Consider the following 18098-nt stretch of genomic DNA (forward strand, 5'->3'; position numbering starts at 1 on the left):
TCTCTCTCTGCCTCTCTCTCTTTTTCTTTCATATTACTGTATGAAGCTGGTCCATTTTAAAGGTGAATACAGATGGAAAAGATTAGACAATAAAAAAACACATCACATTTACTTGCAAGAACATTTACTTGATATAGGCCCAATAATGGATGTTTAAATTTCTTTTAATAAAAATTGGAAAACAAATGTTAGGATTTTGCAAGGCATTGATTTTCAGAATGATTAAATCCTAGATTTTAAAAAATGAACTAATAATTCTTCCAATTTACTTGTTTCTGTCTTGCCCTAATTGCAGCTTGTGATTGTGCTCATACTCACAATACATGTGATAAAGATTCGGGACAATGCATTTGTGCTCCTCATACAACTGGAGAAAAATGTGAACTTTGTGAAGAAAATTTCTGGGGTCATGATATAGAAAAGGGATGCAAGGTAATGTGCTTGTAATTTGTTAAAAAAGGAAATTAAGAATTTTGAAAAGTTGGATGAAATTTCATGAATTATTTTATATAAAAATATACATATTAGGTTTTTTTTCCACCATGGGTTATTTCAGAGAAGTTTCCTCTTTTTTAAAATGCATCTAAATGGATAGTTAATAGACAGACAGACAGATAGATAGGTAGACAGACAGACAGACAGACCAATCAGATTAAACCAAGATAAAATCTACCATACAATCCATGAAATACTTGGGTGTAAGTAAAATAATGTAGCACAAAGATTAAACCTAAAACTAGTTCTTAAGGTTAAGAAAAAACATTAAAATTATAAGTGAATTATAAAAATAGAAATTCAATCTACTGTGCATTAAGTTCAGGATATAGAAAAAAATGTTTTATAAAATCTTATCTAAAATATTAATAAGTTGTGATTGTTGGAGCAAATACAAAGATATCACTCTTGTAGATCAATTGGGTACGTTCATATTTGCTATACAAAATGTTGCTACATTAGGTGTAATATGGCTTTTCTTGCCTGATGAAAGAAAATTAACGTAAGATTTCTCAGAAGGCGTGGACCAGAGAATCCGTCTTCTACCATAGTAAAAATGATCAATACAAAGTTTTATTTTTGCTAATCCAATTTTTAGACAATGCAAATGTAAATATCTCAATTACTGAAGTTCTAAATTATTCTCTTAATATGTTAACTGAACTGTAAGAAATCTTGCTATCACAATCTTTTGCACTGTTATCTATAAAAAAAGATTGTATAGAAAAATTTATTTCCTAGTTCATTTTTTTCACATTGTATAGTATATTACATTTTTGTAATATACATTGCTCAAAAAAATAAAGGGAACACAAAAATAAGACATCCTAGTTCTGAATGAATGAAATATTCTCATTAAATACTTTGTTTATTACATAGTTGAATGTGCTGACAACAAAATCACACAAAAATTATCAATGGAAATCAAATTTAGCAACCCATGGAGGTCTGGATTTGGAGTTACACTCAAAATTAAAGTGGAAAAAAACACTACAGGCTGATCCAACTTTGATGTAATGTCCTTAAAATAAGTCAAAATGAGGCTCAGTAGTGTGTGTGGCCTCCACGTGCCTGTATGACCTCCCTACAATGCCTGGGCATGCTCCTGATGAGGTGGCGGATGGTCTCCTGAGGGATCTCCCACACCTGGACTAAAGTATCCCCCAACTCCTGGACAGTCAGTGGTGCAATGTGGCGTTGGTGGATGGATCGAGACATGATGTCCCAGATGTGCTCAATTGGATTCAGGTCTGCGGAACAGGCAGGCCAGTCCAAAGTATCAGTGCCTTTGTCTTGCAGGAACTGCTGACACACTGCAGCCACGTGAGGTCTAGCATGTGGCTGCAGTGGAACCAAGGGCCAACCACATCAGCATATCGTCTTACAAGGGTTCTGAGGATCTCATCTTGGTACCTAATGGCAGTCAGGCTACCTCTGGCGAGCACATGGAGGGCTGTGCGGCCCGCTAAAGAAATGCGACCCCACACCATTACTGACCCACTGCCAAACCGGTCATGCTGGAGGATGTTGCAGGCAGCAGAACATTCTCCACGGCGTCTCCAGACCCTGTCACGTCTGTCACATGTGTTCAGTGTGAACCTGCTGTCATCTGTGAAGAGCACAGGGTGCCAGTGGCAAATTTGCCAATCTTGGTGTTCTCTGGCAAATGCCAAACATCCTGCACGGTGTTGGGCTGTAAGCACAACCCCCACCTGTGGACGTCACGCCCTCATACCACCCTCATGGAGTCTGTTTCTGATCGTTTGAGCAGCCACATGCACATTTGTGGCCCGCTGGAGGTCATTTTGCAGGGCTCTGGCTGTGCTCCTCCTGTCCCTCCTTGCACAAAGGCGCAGGTAGCGGTCCTGATGCTGGGTTGTTGCCCTCCTACGGCCTCCTCCACATTCTCCTGATGTACTGGCCTGTCTCCTGGTAGCACCTCCATGCTCTGGACACTACGCTGACAGACACAGCAAACCTTCTTGCCACAGCTCGCATTGATGTGCCATCCTGGATGAGCTGTACTACCTGAGCCACTTGTGTGGGTTGTAGACTCCATCTCATGCTACCACTAAAGTGAAAGCACCGCCAGCATTCAAAAGTGACCCAACCATCAGCCAGAAAGCATAGGAACTGAGAAGTGGTCTGTGGTCACCACCTGCAGAACCACTCCTTTATTGGGGATGTCTATGCTTTCCACCTGTTGTCTATTCCATTTGCACAACAGCATGTGACATTGATTGTCAATCAGTGTTACTACCTAAGTGGACAGTTTGATTTTACAGAAGTGTGATTGACTTGGAGTTACATTGTGTTGTTTAAGTCTTCCCTTATTTAGTCTTCCCAGTGTTGAAAATATTGTATAAGCCAGCAATTTATCTAGCAATTTTAAACCATAATACAATCATTTATTAGATAATGTACAGCAACAACAGTGCTTTGATGTTTATTGAAACTTTCTGAATTTTTCAAACTCCAACCTAGATTCACAATTTTAAAATCCAGGGAATTTTTCTAAATGGAACACCTCAAGAAACTGTATTTTCCCTCTTTCTATTTCAGTTGACTGATTTCATTACAGTCAACTTTATTGCATCCTAAAATCACTACTACAAAGGTATATTTGTAAATTACTTTGAGACAACTTTTAAAATAAGTTCCAATAATAATTTTTAGAGAAATAGCTATATTTCTCTTTCTTATAGCAAAACAAACAAATGCTCTTGTAAAAGAAAACAATATTGGTGACTTTTTAATGACTGTAAAAAGTATTTTTAAACATGTTTTTTTTTTCAAATTATAGGATTCTATCTTTTTTTTTTTTCAGGCTTGCAATTGTAGTCAATTAGGTTCCCTCAGTCTCCAGTGTGACCAGCTGACTTCTCAGTGCCAGTGTAAGCAAGGATACGGAGGGGACAGGTGTGCCCTCTGTGCTTTGGGTTACAGGGACTATCCTGATTGTATTCCTTGTGACTGTGATGTGCGTGGGAGTAAAGCCGAGATGTGCAATCAAGGAATGTGCAGCTGTGAAGAGGAAACTGGTGTGTGTGTTTGCAAGGTATAGCATAATAATAAGTATTGGCCTATTAGGATTTTCATAATAGTAATAGCAACTTAGACTTAAATACCGCTTCACAGTGCTTTACAGACCTCCCTAAGCGGTTTACAAAGTCAGTATATTGCCCCCAACAATCTGGGTCCTCATTTTACCGACCTCGGAAAGATGGAAGGCTGAGTCAGCCTTGTGCTGGTGAAAATCGAACTGCCGAACTGTAGGCAGCTGGCAGTCAGCAGACAGCCTGCAGCCACTGCCCCCCATGGCTCTTAATGGTTTTAATCATGGTTGTATGTTGTAGGAGAGAGAGAAAGAGAAAAAAACTTGGTAATATTTTGAAGCAGCTGGAATTGGGAAGCATTGTAAAGGCACTTCTGCAAAAAACCAACATTCTCTATTCACTTTGCCATTATATCAGAAAAACTTACCCTAAACAATCTCATGCTACATTTCTGGTGAAAGAGAAGAGAGAACAAACAGAACCTTTGTCAGTTTTGCTGGGCTATTTCTCTTAAGAGACCAGCTGAAGCTAAGTAATTAAGGGAATATAAAATTGAAGAAATGGACAATCTAAGTACCTTTCAAGCCTCAGTATTTCAGGGTAAAAAACTTTTTCCAGTTTAGATACACCCGAACTGAGCCATAAATATATTTACTATGATCATAGAAGTTCGACGTTTCCTTTAAAGTGGGGTAGAGTCTTCATGGGGAAGTGAGTTGGCTAGAATTAATAGTTACCTAGGGAATAAATACAAGCTTCTGTAGGTATCTTATAGAATTATACATACTAAATATCTATTGTTGACATATTGTTAAGGCTACAAAAATACTATTATTCAAGCCATGATGCTGATCATGATCTCTTCTTGCTTCAGGATAATGTCTTTGGATTACACTGCAATGAATGCAAAAGTGGGACCTTTGCTCTACATGCTATTAATCCTTTGGGATGCATCCCTTGCTTCTGTTCTGGGATGACAGAATTCTGTGCAGAAGTAGATGGTTATGTGCGAATTCCGGTTAGTAAAGTGTACCAGTCTTATTCCTATTCTAATTTCTTCCTCGCTTGATCACACCTGTTCTTGGATTGGGAAGACACCAGAATATTTGGAAGAGTCTTAATGTTTCGTAGTATTCTGTTCAGAATTTTCCTGCCATCAAGAATTTTCTATTTTATTAATTTAGACATATCCAATTCCAAATCAGTTTATTTTGCTACTTTAAGTTTCTTAAAATTTGTTGCAAGCTGTCCTGGTTGATTGAAAGTTCAATGCAAATACTTAAGTAACTCATAAATAAGTGAGTAAATCACTTATTTATATGCATTCCACTTGCAGGAAATTTTATATTGTTTTGAATTGCTTTTACTATAGAATTCTCTATGCATTCTTGAAATCCAAGTTTGGTTTCTTTTTGCTTTCTTTTCCTGCAATCTTATCTTCAGCTGATTTATACGTATATCTAGAGATAGAAGGAGAAAAATATAAACAATGAAACACAATTGTGCATTCAATGTAGAAGCAGCTTTATACTAATACAAAATGTAAGGTGCGTTAATAAAATTCGCTCCAAATTTCAAAGGATGGGTGATGTGTTAGTTGTTTTCAGGAAGCATGTGAAATCTTTCTTAGTCTGAGACCATATGTAGTTCATTTTATGAAAATGGATAACCTCTTGGCTTGTTATTGCAGATAACACTGACTCTAGAACAGGAACTATTACACGTGGTTTCTCTCAGTAACTTTACTGGAACAAGCGAAGGTGTATTTTCCCAATTTCCAGACATAGTAATGGATGCAGCAACAGTCCGCCAACACTTGAATGCAGAACCCTTTTACTGGAAATTACCAGATCAATTCCAGGGAAATCAGGTAAACATTTATTTTTCTGTCCTTTCTGTGGATAAGTCTGCAACTGAATATCTAAAAATTCTGAAGAAAATTATTTAATTGAAGTCCATACAAAGAGAGGTAATCCGGGGCCAAGCTACTTTTTAAAAAGAAGTTTTATGTTTTTGTTTTTTGTGTGTGTATGTCTGATTGAGGTTTAATAAAACCTTGGGAGAAAGCGAGAGGAATATTTGTAAACAAGGCAGAGGGAAATATGAATATGATGAGTATAAAATGGATAAATATAGAAGAAATGTAATTGAATAAGACTAAAGAGAAATAATGAGAAATTTGTTAAAAAAATATTTAAGTGGAAATGGGATATATTAGAATTGTATTGTATAAAACAATGTTTTATTTGCCTTGTAAAATTTATAATGGAAAGAGGTTCAATGTCTTTAATGTTTAATGATGCTTTGTTTGTCTGTAAAATTAATAAAATTTGTTTTAAAAAATAAAATAAATAAAATAAAAAATTCTGAAGAAAATTCACTGTGTGTTTCTGAATACTTACATTCATTGATATACATTCACTGTATGTTCACAGCAAAACTGTTACAATTTTACATATCTTTTATTTTTGAGACCACTTGCATAATTTTGAAAGCTACTAGACTCAATAAGAATTTAGACTCAGAGTGAATTTAGAGACAGAGACTGTAGCATATTCCTGGGGTTGTAGCTAGCTAGTACTGTCATTGAAAGCCCAACCAAATGCCCTGGTTTTCTGACTCTGAATTGATGCTGTCCTAGCTGTCTGATGTGTTGGTAGTTGTTTAACATAATTGCTACTTGGATGAGTATGGGGAAGTACAGACAGAGTCCAGAAGAATGAAGAACTAGTTGTATATTTTTACAATAATCTACATTTCCAAAGTTGCATTGTATTGTTTTCATTGTTTATTGTGCTTATTCTTGTATTTGATTTTTATGTAAGGCGTGTATATTAAGATTACATTAAAGGGAAGTGTGTGACATTTAGGGCCTTCTATTTGCTAAGAATATGGTAATAGAAAAATTGCTGTTGAAAGCAAGCAAATAATGAAAGCAAGTGATTAAAAGGTGACTAAAACTAAGAAGTAGAGAAATAATGAAATTATCCCTCAAGAAATCCAGAAGCAAGGATATCAACTAGTATTGGGGACTGTTGAATTACATATCTTATTGTAACAGATGTTAATTTGTTTTCACCAAATTACAGTATATTGCAACATAGTTCCTCACCTCATTCCCCCCCCCCCCCCCAATATTCTCAGTGGAGAAGCTTGTAAATGTTACTTTTACTTTTCTAGAATGAAATGCAATTGTTAGCTTTAGATCAGGGCTGTCAAACTCATGGCCCACTGGCCGGATGCATCATGTGCTGGCTACGCCCATGCCTGGTTTAGCGAAGGGGGAAAAAGTCACAATACGCCACATGATGCTGCCGTGATGCCGCAAGTTTGACACCCCTGCTTTAGATTGTTTTAAACATGCTTGTTTGAAATCTTAGATTCCTGAACTGGCTTTTTAAAACTGAATATAGGTTAAGTTGATTATAGTTCTTGATTCTGATGGCACAAGAAATTATGCTTAACGGAAAGCAAAAAGCAAAACCTAATTATATTGACTATCTTGAAAAATAAGAAATTCCTGCTTGATTTGTAAATGAAGTCAATATATGAAAAGTAGTAGGAAAAAAGAGATGATTCTGGAGATCAGAGTTTGGAGCAGACCACGAAGAAAAAGATGGTCTGCTACTAAACCTAGATTTTAGTGAAAGTACTTCAAAAGTATCTTAAATTAACAATATATTTATTTATCAAAACAGCTCATGTCATATGGTGGGAAATTGAAATATTCAGTAGCTTTTTTTGCTCTGGATGATCTTGGAACTGCAAATCTTGAACCACAAGTTCTGATTAAGGGAGGTCGCCCAAGGAAACAGGTCATCTATGTGGATGTTCCTGCTCCAGAAAATGGATTAAGGCAAGATGAAGAGATACTAATGATGGAGGTAAGGCTAAAATTTTGGTTATATGTATAGAAATGTATCTAGAGTTTTTGCTCACAGTTGAATAGACACATTGTTTTCTCTTTTTTTGTGTGAACATAAAAAAATCATAGGCCATTTCACTTCAGGTTATTTATGTTTTATAACATATGTTGTATGACATCATCATGTGTCATATTAAAATGTCTCATGTCCATGAAAAATGTCCTTATTCTCTTTCAAATTTTGATTGGAAGCCTATAGAAATTGAATGAAACAATTCTAGAATTATTTTTAATAATAAATGTGTATTAGAAGTTATATATACATACATACTGTACATACAGTAATACATACATAAACTTGTCCCAGAACCAAAAGCGGAATACAAATATCAGAGTTGGTTTGGAAATCTTTGCACAAATTACTGAAAGACTGGTTGCTGAGCAACATTTCAATAAAACGTATATGTAATATGTAAACTTTATGACTTGAAGAGGGCAAAAATGTTATCACAGTTATGGCATAAGCAATAATACTACTTTGGGTTTGAATCTATCAAATAATATTACTATATTTTGAGCAGGAGATATTTTCTTGCATCAGCCTTGCTCCTTACAGCCTTGTGCATCTGTCTTTGAAAATAATTTTCAATATCTTTCAAATTTAGCATAGTAATTTAGAATATGCTTAATTTACTATATGTTTGTTTCTCCAGGTTATTAATTTTATTCCACTGAGCTCATAAAGCCAGTGAAGACTTAATTAGGAAAGTGTCATAACTAATTCTTATGATCAGCTTTATTAAATGCAGAAGCACTCTACATTTCATATGCAATTAATTTTGGCAGCTAAGGTGTTGAGGGAAATATTGATAATACTCATTCAGTGACTATTTACAATTACCACAGTGATAAAAAAGGAAGTTTATAACCAATGCTTGCATTTATGACCTTTGCAGATTTATAAAGCAAAGGAAAACTGAAGTAAAATCATAAAGACAATCGTAGTGCTGACAAAGTTGCCAGCCCCAATTGTGGTCACTAAATGAGGAATACTTATACACAAAAAACTAAAAAACAATATGATTAACCAAGTATGTGTTATTAACAGTTTGTAATTAATTTATGTTTATATTTTTCTTGTCTTTACTAGAACACCTGGAAATACTTTAATGCTGTTTCAGATGAATCTGTTTCACATTCTGACTTCATGTCAGTTCTGAGCCATATTGAATATATTCTTATCAAGGCTTCATATGGTCAAGGATTGCAACAAAGCAGGTAAAGTGCTCAAACTTTGATATTATTTATTTAATTATGTAATTATTTATTAAATTCATATAGCCATCGGTCACAAAACAAGTGACTAGGTGGCATATAACAAAGTTAATAAACAAGAGTTCACAAATAACTATTATTTTTAAAAACATTAAAAACTATAAAATGCAGCTTAAAAAATAATGGGTAATAATAATGGAGTCCTTTTATTAGTTCACCACATATTGTTCAGTATATATAAATATAAATATGATATAAAGTTATGCTGTTTTTGATGGTTATGCTTCTAAAAATGTTTCTGATAATCAGGACATTTTTTTCAGAAGAAACTCTGAATGCAGATTATAGTGCACAATTTAGCAATCCTTTGTAGGTTATCTGAAAAATTATTAGTGCATATTCAGAGAAACTTTAATAAACACACCTAATGACTATCATATTCAGGAACATTATTATCACAGGATTTGCTATGTAGAGCAGCCTTGCTCTTCTGGTCCTTCTAAATATTTTGGGATGAAAATGTCCAGAAATGTCTAGCCAGGAGGGCCATTTGTTTAAGCCTTTTATTAATTTTTCTTACCTACTAGTACCTCAAGAATCCAAATCTTGTGTTTTGAAATTTATTTCTACCTTTTAATTTTGTAACGTATAGCTCTTTGCAGAAGCCATCCAGATAATTGGTAGGAAATAATAAGGAATTGTTATCTCTTGTCTGATAAATGAAGATTGCCTCATTTTTACTTTGTTTTTATGGAACACCTTTTAGAATCTCAAATGTCTCCATGGATATTGCAGTGAAAGCCGATTACATGCCTTTGGCCAAGGAACCAGCTCACCACATTGAAAAATGCCTGTGCCCTGGAGGTTATGCAGGACTCTCCTGTCAGGTATGGTATGTCTTAGTGAAAAAAAAATTTTTTTAGGGTAACATCTTGTCATACCTTAAATGCCTTATTTAAAAATAAGTCTACCATGTTAATAACGTTCTTTTCTGTGTAGGATTGTGCACCCGGATACTATAGAGAGAGGCATGGAAACGCACACCTAAAAATGTTACCCTCAGTAGTTTCATTATGTGTGCCCTGCCAGTGCAACAATCACAGCAGTGCTTGTGATTCAGAAACAGGGAAGTGTTTGGTATGTAAACTCCTACAAATAATCCTTTTTGTATCAATATTTGGGAGCTGCCCAATTTGCTTTAAGGTGGACAGTTATATAAATGTTTAAAATAAATGAAATAATTCAAGATAAAAAAGACATCTGAAAAATAAGATTTACAAAGCTAATACAAACAAGTATTAGACTATGTCTAAGAGGTTATTTTCTGAAAGAAACTAGTACAAGGAAGAAAGGATTGAAACACTAAATTAAACAGGCACACAATATTTCAAGATGCTCTGAATTCAAAATAACTGTTTCTGTGGAGTATGCTACAGTAGTTTAGGTTAAGCATGGTGGCCTTAACCACTTAAATTTTACAATTTCATTTGAAACATTACAAAAAATGAATCACTGATGGAGATGATTCAGATGGCTTGAAGAAATTAGGGCAATCATCAAGGAATGTTAAAATAAGAAACTGAACTAATTACTTTCATTCCAAGGATTACCCATATTGAAATGGCAAGAATTTTCTACAGTTTTACTCCATTGGTTTTCTATAAATACCAATCTTTTTATAATTAAAGGAATACATATATTATCTGTTATTCCTATCTATTGACATTTTAGGTAATTAGTAGGAGCACTGTGTATTTATGAAGTGGAAATTATTATTATTTTAATTTTAAAATTCATGAATTATTGCTTCATAGGATTGCAGAGAAAATACAGTTGGTGATCACTGCAATATTTGTGCCCCTGGTTATTACGGCAAAGTTAAAGGATCCATCAATGATTGTTCACTATGTGCATGTCCAAGAACGAACCCTGAAAGGTAGCTAAGTATTCACCTGGCTGGCTTAATGATTATTATACTTAATATAGTATTATATCAATAATAGCTGGTGTGGCCAGCTACATTTCTAGGTGATTCTACCTTCTTTTTAAAATCCTTGACTAAAATGGGACTTGTAATTCAGCTTAATCAGATAATTTAATAGACATTATCATAGTCTAGTGGTTGATCTTGTGGTTGCATCACATCACCCTTTCACAATGACTAAACATAATAATGCAACATTTTGGGAAAGTATTAGGCTACACAAAGACTGCAACAAGGAACAGAATTGTATTTATGCATTAATATAGTTACGCAACAATCTTATTTACCTAGGGAAATGCCTTATTGTAATCAATGAGATGTGTGTGTGTGTGTGTGTGTGTGTGTGTGTGTGTGTGGTATTCAGCTTTGTTCAGGTATTTCCCCACGTCATTATAGTTGTGCTTTTAAAGTTGTAGCAACATTTCAGCAGAATCTCATCTGCCATCATCAGGCTTCTGTATTGTGAAGCCTGATGATGACAGATGAGATTCTGCCGAAACGTTGCTACAACTTTAAAAGCACAACTATAATGACCTGGGAAAATACCCGAATAAAGCTGAATACCATACATATAAATACCTGTGAAAACTTAAGAATATGAATATATATATATATATATATATATATATATATATATATATATATATATATATATATATATATATATATATATATATATATATATATGAATGAGACTTAATATCCCTACATACCTAATTATAGCTATATCCCTACATACCTAATTATAGCTATATCCCCACATACCTAATTATAGCTATACAACAAGATATTGGGGTGATAATGGGGGGATTCAGGTTCAGGTTCACCCACATCTTTTGTAGATCATTGTGTTACTTTGGGTCAACCACTCAATGACAGCTGAAATTATTTCATGGGATTATGATGGGGAAAAAATGGGGAAAGCAAGGGCTGTCTATTTCTTTAAGTCCTTGAATGAAACAATACAAATCTAATAAATAAAGTTATATACCAGTTGGGATAAATAGGTTTTTCCTAAACCTAATGATTTCTTTGTTCTTCAAGCTTTAGTCCAACATGTGTTGCAAAAGGTATAAATGATTTCCACTGCAATGCTTGTGTCACTGGATATGAAGGGCAGTATTGTGAAAGGTAAGATATTCAACTCATTAAAACTTTTGCAACAAATGTGCCTACATTAAGAAGAGTTGACATAGCTTAATTTTAGTTGATTCAGACAGCATTAGGCAAAAGGAATGCAAAAATTCATTACCTTATTAGAAATATAGTAGATAACAAGTTGCTCTTATGTTTCATTGTAGAATTAAAGTATTAACATAAAAAACTAATGACTATTAAACCTGATTTATTGGCTATCTCTGTGTTGTAATGTGTAATCATTCAGTCCAAAAGTATGCCTTTGCTTCTTTATATGTTACAATCCTAGTATGAAATTCTCTCAATAGGACTATGATGCTATCAAAAAAATTAAGTATTACCCCTGGTAATGAATTTCTCAGAATTCATTTGCAGAGTCTACAGAATGTAGAATAGCAATAGCAATAGCATTTAGACTTATATACCACGTCACAGTGCTTTACAGCCTCTCTCTAAGCGGTTTGTAGAGTCAGCATGTTGCCCCAACAATCTGGGTCATCATTTTACCCACCTTGGAAGGATGGAAGGCTGAATCAACCTTGAGCCAATGAGACCTGAACTGCCAAACTTCTGGCAACTGGTGATCAGCAAGAAGTAGCCTGCAGTATATCTAACCACTGCACCACCACGGCTCCTAATACCCTTCAGCATGGGGAATACGTTGTATGTTTAAGTCTCAGGCTATTGTGAGATTTGTAGCATGCTAAAATAAAAGACGAGATCCTGAAAGGACAGAGAGGACATTATAGTTTTATGATAAGTGGTATCTCAAGGTATCTTTTTTTTTAAAAGAAGGCTAGACATTCAAGAAAGGCTAACTTGTCTTGGTTCTTTCTAGATGTTCTCCAGGTTACTATGGACATCCTAGAGTACCAGGTGGCAAATGTCAGCAATGTCAGTGCAACCAAAATGGTTCTCTCCATCACCACTGTGATCATATTTCTGGGCAGTGTGTTTGTAAGCAAGGTGTAACAGGACAGCTGTGTGATCAGTGTGATTCAAGGCACATTCTTGTGGAGAATGAATGTGTTTGTAAGTGCTTTATTTTTATTTTTCCCATTTGCTTTTTAAGTTGAAGTGTGCCTAGAATGGGGACTGATAAGTGGTGTTTAGTATTATTCAATCTATAAGATATTGCAGCATGAAGCATATTTGTTCAGTTACATTCTTTAAAAAATGCTGTTTGTATTTTGGATATGACAGCTAAATAGATGAAGCTATTGAATAGTGTAAGTATTCCTGTAAGGAAAAGTGTAAGTATAAATATAGTGTAAGTATTCCTGTAAGGAAAAGAAAGGAAATAGTTACAGAAAGAAATGCACATATAGAGAAGGAATAAAATTGCATAAATTTAAAAATATCCACTTAATATATTTATTTGTTGTGCATAGTTTCCACTTAACAAAGTTCTCCACTTAACAAAATTTGAGGGTTAAGAACTCTGTTTTCTGATCAATAAAGAATTATTGAGGAATAAAAAGCAGTGTGGAGGAATGAATGTAAATTCAATTAGTGAGAGAGTTACTCTAGATTCTCTGTTGGAAATAGTGGTTTTCAACATATGCATAGTTACCTGGAGTTATTATTTAGTATAATTATAAAGAAGTGGCAATGAAGAACTCCAAAAATGTTTCAGAAACTGAAGGAATGAGTTTCTAAATGGTAAATGCCATGAATGCCATGAATTAAAGTACATTATAAAATTTGTAACCATGTATATGATGATAATCTAACCATGAAAGAGTCTCTGAAGTTGTGTGGGTTTTTCCTTTATACTGTATTTTGGAGGCCAAGCATGAGACTCTAAAGAGATATCACAAAGGTTGTCATTCTTGTGTTAATCAATGAAATAATCTGTTTTTAAGAGGTACAAATGTGGGGGCTGCCTCTCTCCTTTTTTGTTTTTGGAATATCTTTCACTTTCTGTTTAGTTTATGAGTATACAAAACTTAATGTAAGCATTAATATAATATGTGTATTAACATGAAAACAAAATCTATAAATTCTTTCTTCAGCTTGTGATGATGACTGTACAGGGCAGTTGTTGAATGATCTGGATAATTTTGACAAAGCCATGCATTTGGTAAACTTCACTGATGCTATCTTGGCACCTTATGGAGCACTTTCAGACTTGGAAAATGCCACAAAAAATTTAAAGGTGTGTAAGCTGTTGCTTATCTTTTATATTGCAGTTTATATTATTGTGTAGGTAGCTGAAGATTAATATATTGATTACCACTGGGCTATTTTAAGTATGGTATGATTGGTTCTTATTCCTTCTATGATAAAACACTATTTCTAATTAGAAATAATTCCATGGAAACAACTGTTCTGAACTTGCCACCCACTAAGCCATGGTTGAGAGCTGGGCTGATACTGTCAAATATTATGGTTAAGGAACAGCTTCTTGTCTTACTGTAAATCCTATATAAAGTGCATTAAAATAAATCTATGTGTTATTTCATGGAAGGAGACCGTTCATTTCACATGTTGAATTCAGTGATGATGATACTCCTAATAATAACAATGTTCCATATAGTTGTTGTTATTTATATAATTACTTGTATAATTGCCTTTATAAAATATTTTCAAATATAATAAAACTGAAAGGGGACATTTTTGTAGTTAGCCGCGCAGCTATCCAATAGTAATAGCACTTAACATTTATATACCACTCCATAGAGATAGCCATACAGCACTCTCTCAGTGGTTTACAGAAGATAGCATATTGTCTCCAACAATCTGGTCCTCATTTTACCAATCATGGAAGGATGGAAGGCTAAGTCAATCTTGAGCTGGTCAGGATCAAATTCCCGGCAGTGGGCAGAGTTAGCCTGTAATACTGCATTCTAACCACTGTGCCACACATATGCTTCCATTCACATTTTGCACTGTGCAACATGTGAATGCGAACATATGTGGTATGCTCCCAGTGCCCCACATCACTGATTCTCAAGAAATATTTGTTTTAAGGTGTTCCTGAGAGGTTCTATGTATGTGCTTATGCAAATTCTGAATCACATTATTCCCTTCAAATTTGGATCACTGTACAGCACTGGTAAAATTACATTGAAAGGTTATTACAGATTCAGATTTTCAAAGATTCATCAATTGAATCTGTAACTTAATATTTTTTAGACTGTCTCACTAACACCTTGGCTGAATTAAAATCTCACATGTTGATCAGTTTGTTTTTCAGTCACATACCAATGTAGTATAGTATTTATTTCATTTTCTATTATATACCAACAAATTTCCTAGTTATTATACAGACGTTTTAAGGTTTTCTAGGAAAGTTACTTGATGAAAAGGACTGTTAAAGCACCTAAATGGAAATAATTGCATGCTAAAAGGTCTGAATTTAAATTCTTGTCTCCAATCTTGAAGCTGTTTGCATACACGTTTTATTTCCAGGACGCTTTGGGAGTTGAAGAAAGTCCAATCTCTTTAATGAAGATCATGAATGGCAATCTTGATACAATATCAAATGTTTCAGATCAGTTCTACAACGAGGTAGGGATTTTGCTTCTTTATTTCAAGTTTAAGCTTACCTATTAGGAAAACAGGTAAAGTAAAAATTGGTAAAGTAGACCTGCAAGTAGAAGATACACCACAACATTGAATTGAATTGGGTAATTATAAATGTTTAGCTCTGTATTTACTGAGTGAAAATCTGTTTCAATAAAGAAGCAGAAGATTTCGTTATTTACTGTAAAGCTTATCTAAAGCAGGGAAGATTATTATGTGCCTTCACAGGTTATTTTATTTTATTTTGCCCGCCTTAGAGATTTGACTCAGCTGAAATATTTAATATTTTTCTGCCCTAGCAGTGTGCATGTATGTAAGTGTGAGATATGTGGAAAATTTGTGTCTGTGTGTAGCTTAAATTCCAAAATACGGCAAAATTAAGAGAAAAAAATCAGCTAATATTAATATATTGATTAAAATTAATTTCTTGTAAAATAAGAGTTGCAGAATTGTTCCTCATATCTGTCAATTCACATGTAATATAATCACATACATCCCCTTGCAACAACAATTACAATTAGACTGAAATAGGCATGGGCAAGAACAAAGGAGAAAGAAAAGTCTGAAAACAACAAGAAAGGGTTTGAACCTTTGTAGTAAATTGCACAGAGTTTAGTAGTTCTTATTCCCAAATTGCTGCTTAGCTCAGCCTACTTAGCAGCTCTAAGAAATGTAAGAACACTGTCAAAAGAGTCTTATTTTTGTTACTCTAAAATGAATCGGGATCAGTTAGGCTGTAGGGATAATAATAAATTAATAAAATAACAAAAAGGAAATCCTAGCATGCTTACTATAGAATAAAGGCTATTGAGTTCAATGCCTTTGTCTACATTCATGGTGGCTCTTTGGTCTTTCATGGAATCCTGATCTCTACCTCACTTATGGTCTTCTTACACATCTTCTGGTGCATGGTAATTTGTCCCTTCTCCAATCATTACCTTTCATTATTTGCAGCAAAAACTACCACCTCTACCTTTTACTGGCTCTGTTAAGCTTTTCTTAGGGATTGTAAGATTATCTCTTCTAAAATTCAAATGCAAGTATTTATAAATGCCGTTACTTTTCCACTGAAAAAGTTTTTAGCATAGATGTTAAGTATCTGAAACACTTCACTCTTTCTGCAGCATTTATTTGATAAAAATAATATAAAATGCTATTTTTACCAAATAAAAGGTTTGTTTTGCATGTAATTGAGTGACAATTGTACATATGTTCCTTATTCTTTGTTACGGTAATTAAGAGTCACAATTTCAATGGCACATTTCATAAAAATATATATTTGCTTTTTGTACTAGTTAACAAGAATATTAGAAAGAGAAGAAAATCTCAACAATGCTACTGAAGGTACCTTGAACAAGAGTAAAGAATTGGCTAAATTTATCAACACATTGCAGGCATCTATGAAAGGTAATGTGGTGATTGGCTTGGGGCTGTTATAGTTTTGGAGTAGAAATATGATGGAGTGGGAATAAGATATTTATAAATAAAAATCTATTGTTTCTGCATTTGTATAAAATGATTTTTAAAATCCTTTTTTCTTCCCAATTATTTTTTTCTTTCTCCACCAAGTGCTTGTGGAAATGGCAGCTACTCTTAACACAACAGGAGATAGTGATTTCCCACAATCAAATAAAACACTCCAGAAATTGCAAGATGATATTCCCATGATGTTGGACATAATGCGTAGAAGGTATTCCCAGAAACTGCATCAAGATAGTATACATGAATTAAAGTAAGTTTTTTTGTGGCTTGCTGCAGTTATCATAATTAATATTTAAGACAAGTAGAGAAAAATGTATCTGTCCTTTTATGATAAGAATGAATTGCTAAATGTAATTTCTAAGATGCTTAATGTATTAAATCAAATTAAAAGCTTAATGTCATAAAACAACAGGATTTTCATTAAAATTAGAATTCATAATTTTTTAAAGGCTTAACACGATTCATTGATTTTTATATGTGCTTTAAATTTAGCACTAATTTCCAGTTCCAGGAATTATACGGTCTATTGTACATAACTCATATCTCATGCAGATAAATTGTTTCAAGCTGTCTTTAGAGTAAATTGATTTAGAATTTAGATTTAGAATATGTTAGAAGTAGAGGGTGAAATATCTCGTATTGGGATATATATCAAAGATATTTAGCAGTCAAGATTTCACTTGTGATAAAATCCAAAAACATGTTTTAATGTAATTTTGTATGGGTTTAGACATAATTAAAATGGAAATTTGTAAAAAAAAAAAAAAAGGAAAATAATGAAATCTGATTTAATGTATGAATAAATTTGTAAAATATATTTAAAAGAATTGAGAAATATTCTTAAAGTTATAGTCAAGAAGATGCCATCTAAGAAAACATCTTTTGATTCCCATCAAGAGTTCTGATACTTTTCTACTCAGTTTTCTGCTCTTGAGACCATGGCAAGAATAAATATTAAGCACATTCATCACGTTATGCCAAACAGATGAGTTTAACAATTTGGAATATGAATGCACAGAATGTCTTATGGAGGTTCTCAGTCATCTGGGTCATGTTGTGCCAAAGGTGCTTCTTCAGAACTAAGAAGCCTCTTGGATGAGAAGCAAAACATCTTCAAGGAGCAAACAAAGTCCAGCTGCCTTTTGAAAAAGCGCTTTTAGAATGCACAGTATGTTAGTGTTCATGGTCTTGTCACTAAATAGGAGATAGTTTCTTTATCTCCTTTCCTTTAAATATTTTGGGAATAACATCTTGTGTTATTCAAACACAGGTCATA

At 33.9% G+C, this 18098-nt stretch overlaps 1 protein-coding gene across 2 annotated transcripts in view; it reads left to right on the top strand.

Annotated features, from left to right (window-relative positions):
* LAMA1 (laminin subunit alpha 1) overlaps positions 1-18098 on the top strand; it is a 96037-nt gene that overhangs the window by 43954 nt on the left and 33985 nt on the right. For both annotated transcript variants that reach the window (XM_087961552.1, XM_087961553.1), the window contains exons 22-36: positions 296-432; positions 3323-3553; positions 4426-4569; positions 5242-5421; positions 7250-7435; positions 8567-8694; positions 9458-9578; positions 9691-9828; positions 10506-10627; positions 11720-11806; positions 12651-12844; positions 13828-13970; positions 15227-15325; positions 16636-16747; positions 16910-17072. In XM_087961552.1, coding sequence (XP_087817678.1) covers positions 296-432; positions 3323-3553; positions 4426-4569; positions 5242-5421; positions 7250-7435; positions 8567-8694; positions 9458-9578; positions 9691-9828; positions 10506-10627; positions 11720-11806; positions 12651-12844; positions 13828-13970; positions 15227-15325; positions 16636-16747; positions 16910-17072 — 2185 coding nt within the window. The remainder of the gene's footprint in view (positions 1-295; positions 433-3322; positions 3554-4425; positions 4570-5241; positions 5422-7249; positions 7436-8566; positions 8695-9457; positions 9579-9690; positions 9829-10505; positions 10628-11719; positions 11807-12650; positions 12845-13827; positions 13971-15226; positions 15326-16635; positions 16748-16909; positions 17073-18098) is intronic.

The sequence above is a fragment of the Notechis scutatus genome, chromosome 3 (genome assembly GCF_049901735.1).
Source record: "Notechis scutatus isolate UNSWTSFEM ecotype Mainland chromosome 3, rNotScu1.2, whole genome shotgun sequence".
Taxonomy (NCBI): Eukaryota; Metazoa; Chordata; class Lepidosauria; order Squamata; family Elapidae; genus Notechis; species Notechis scutatus.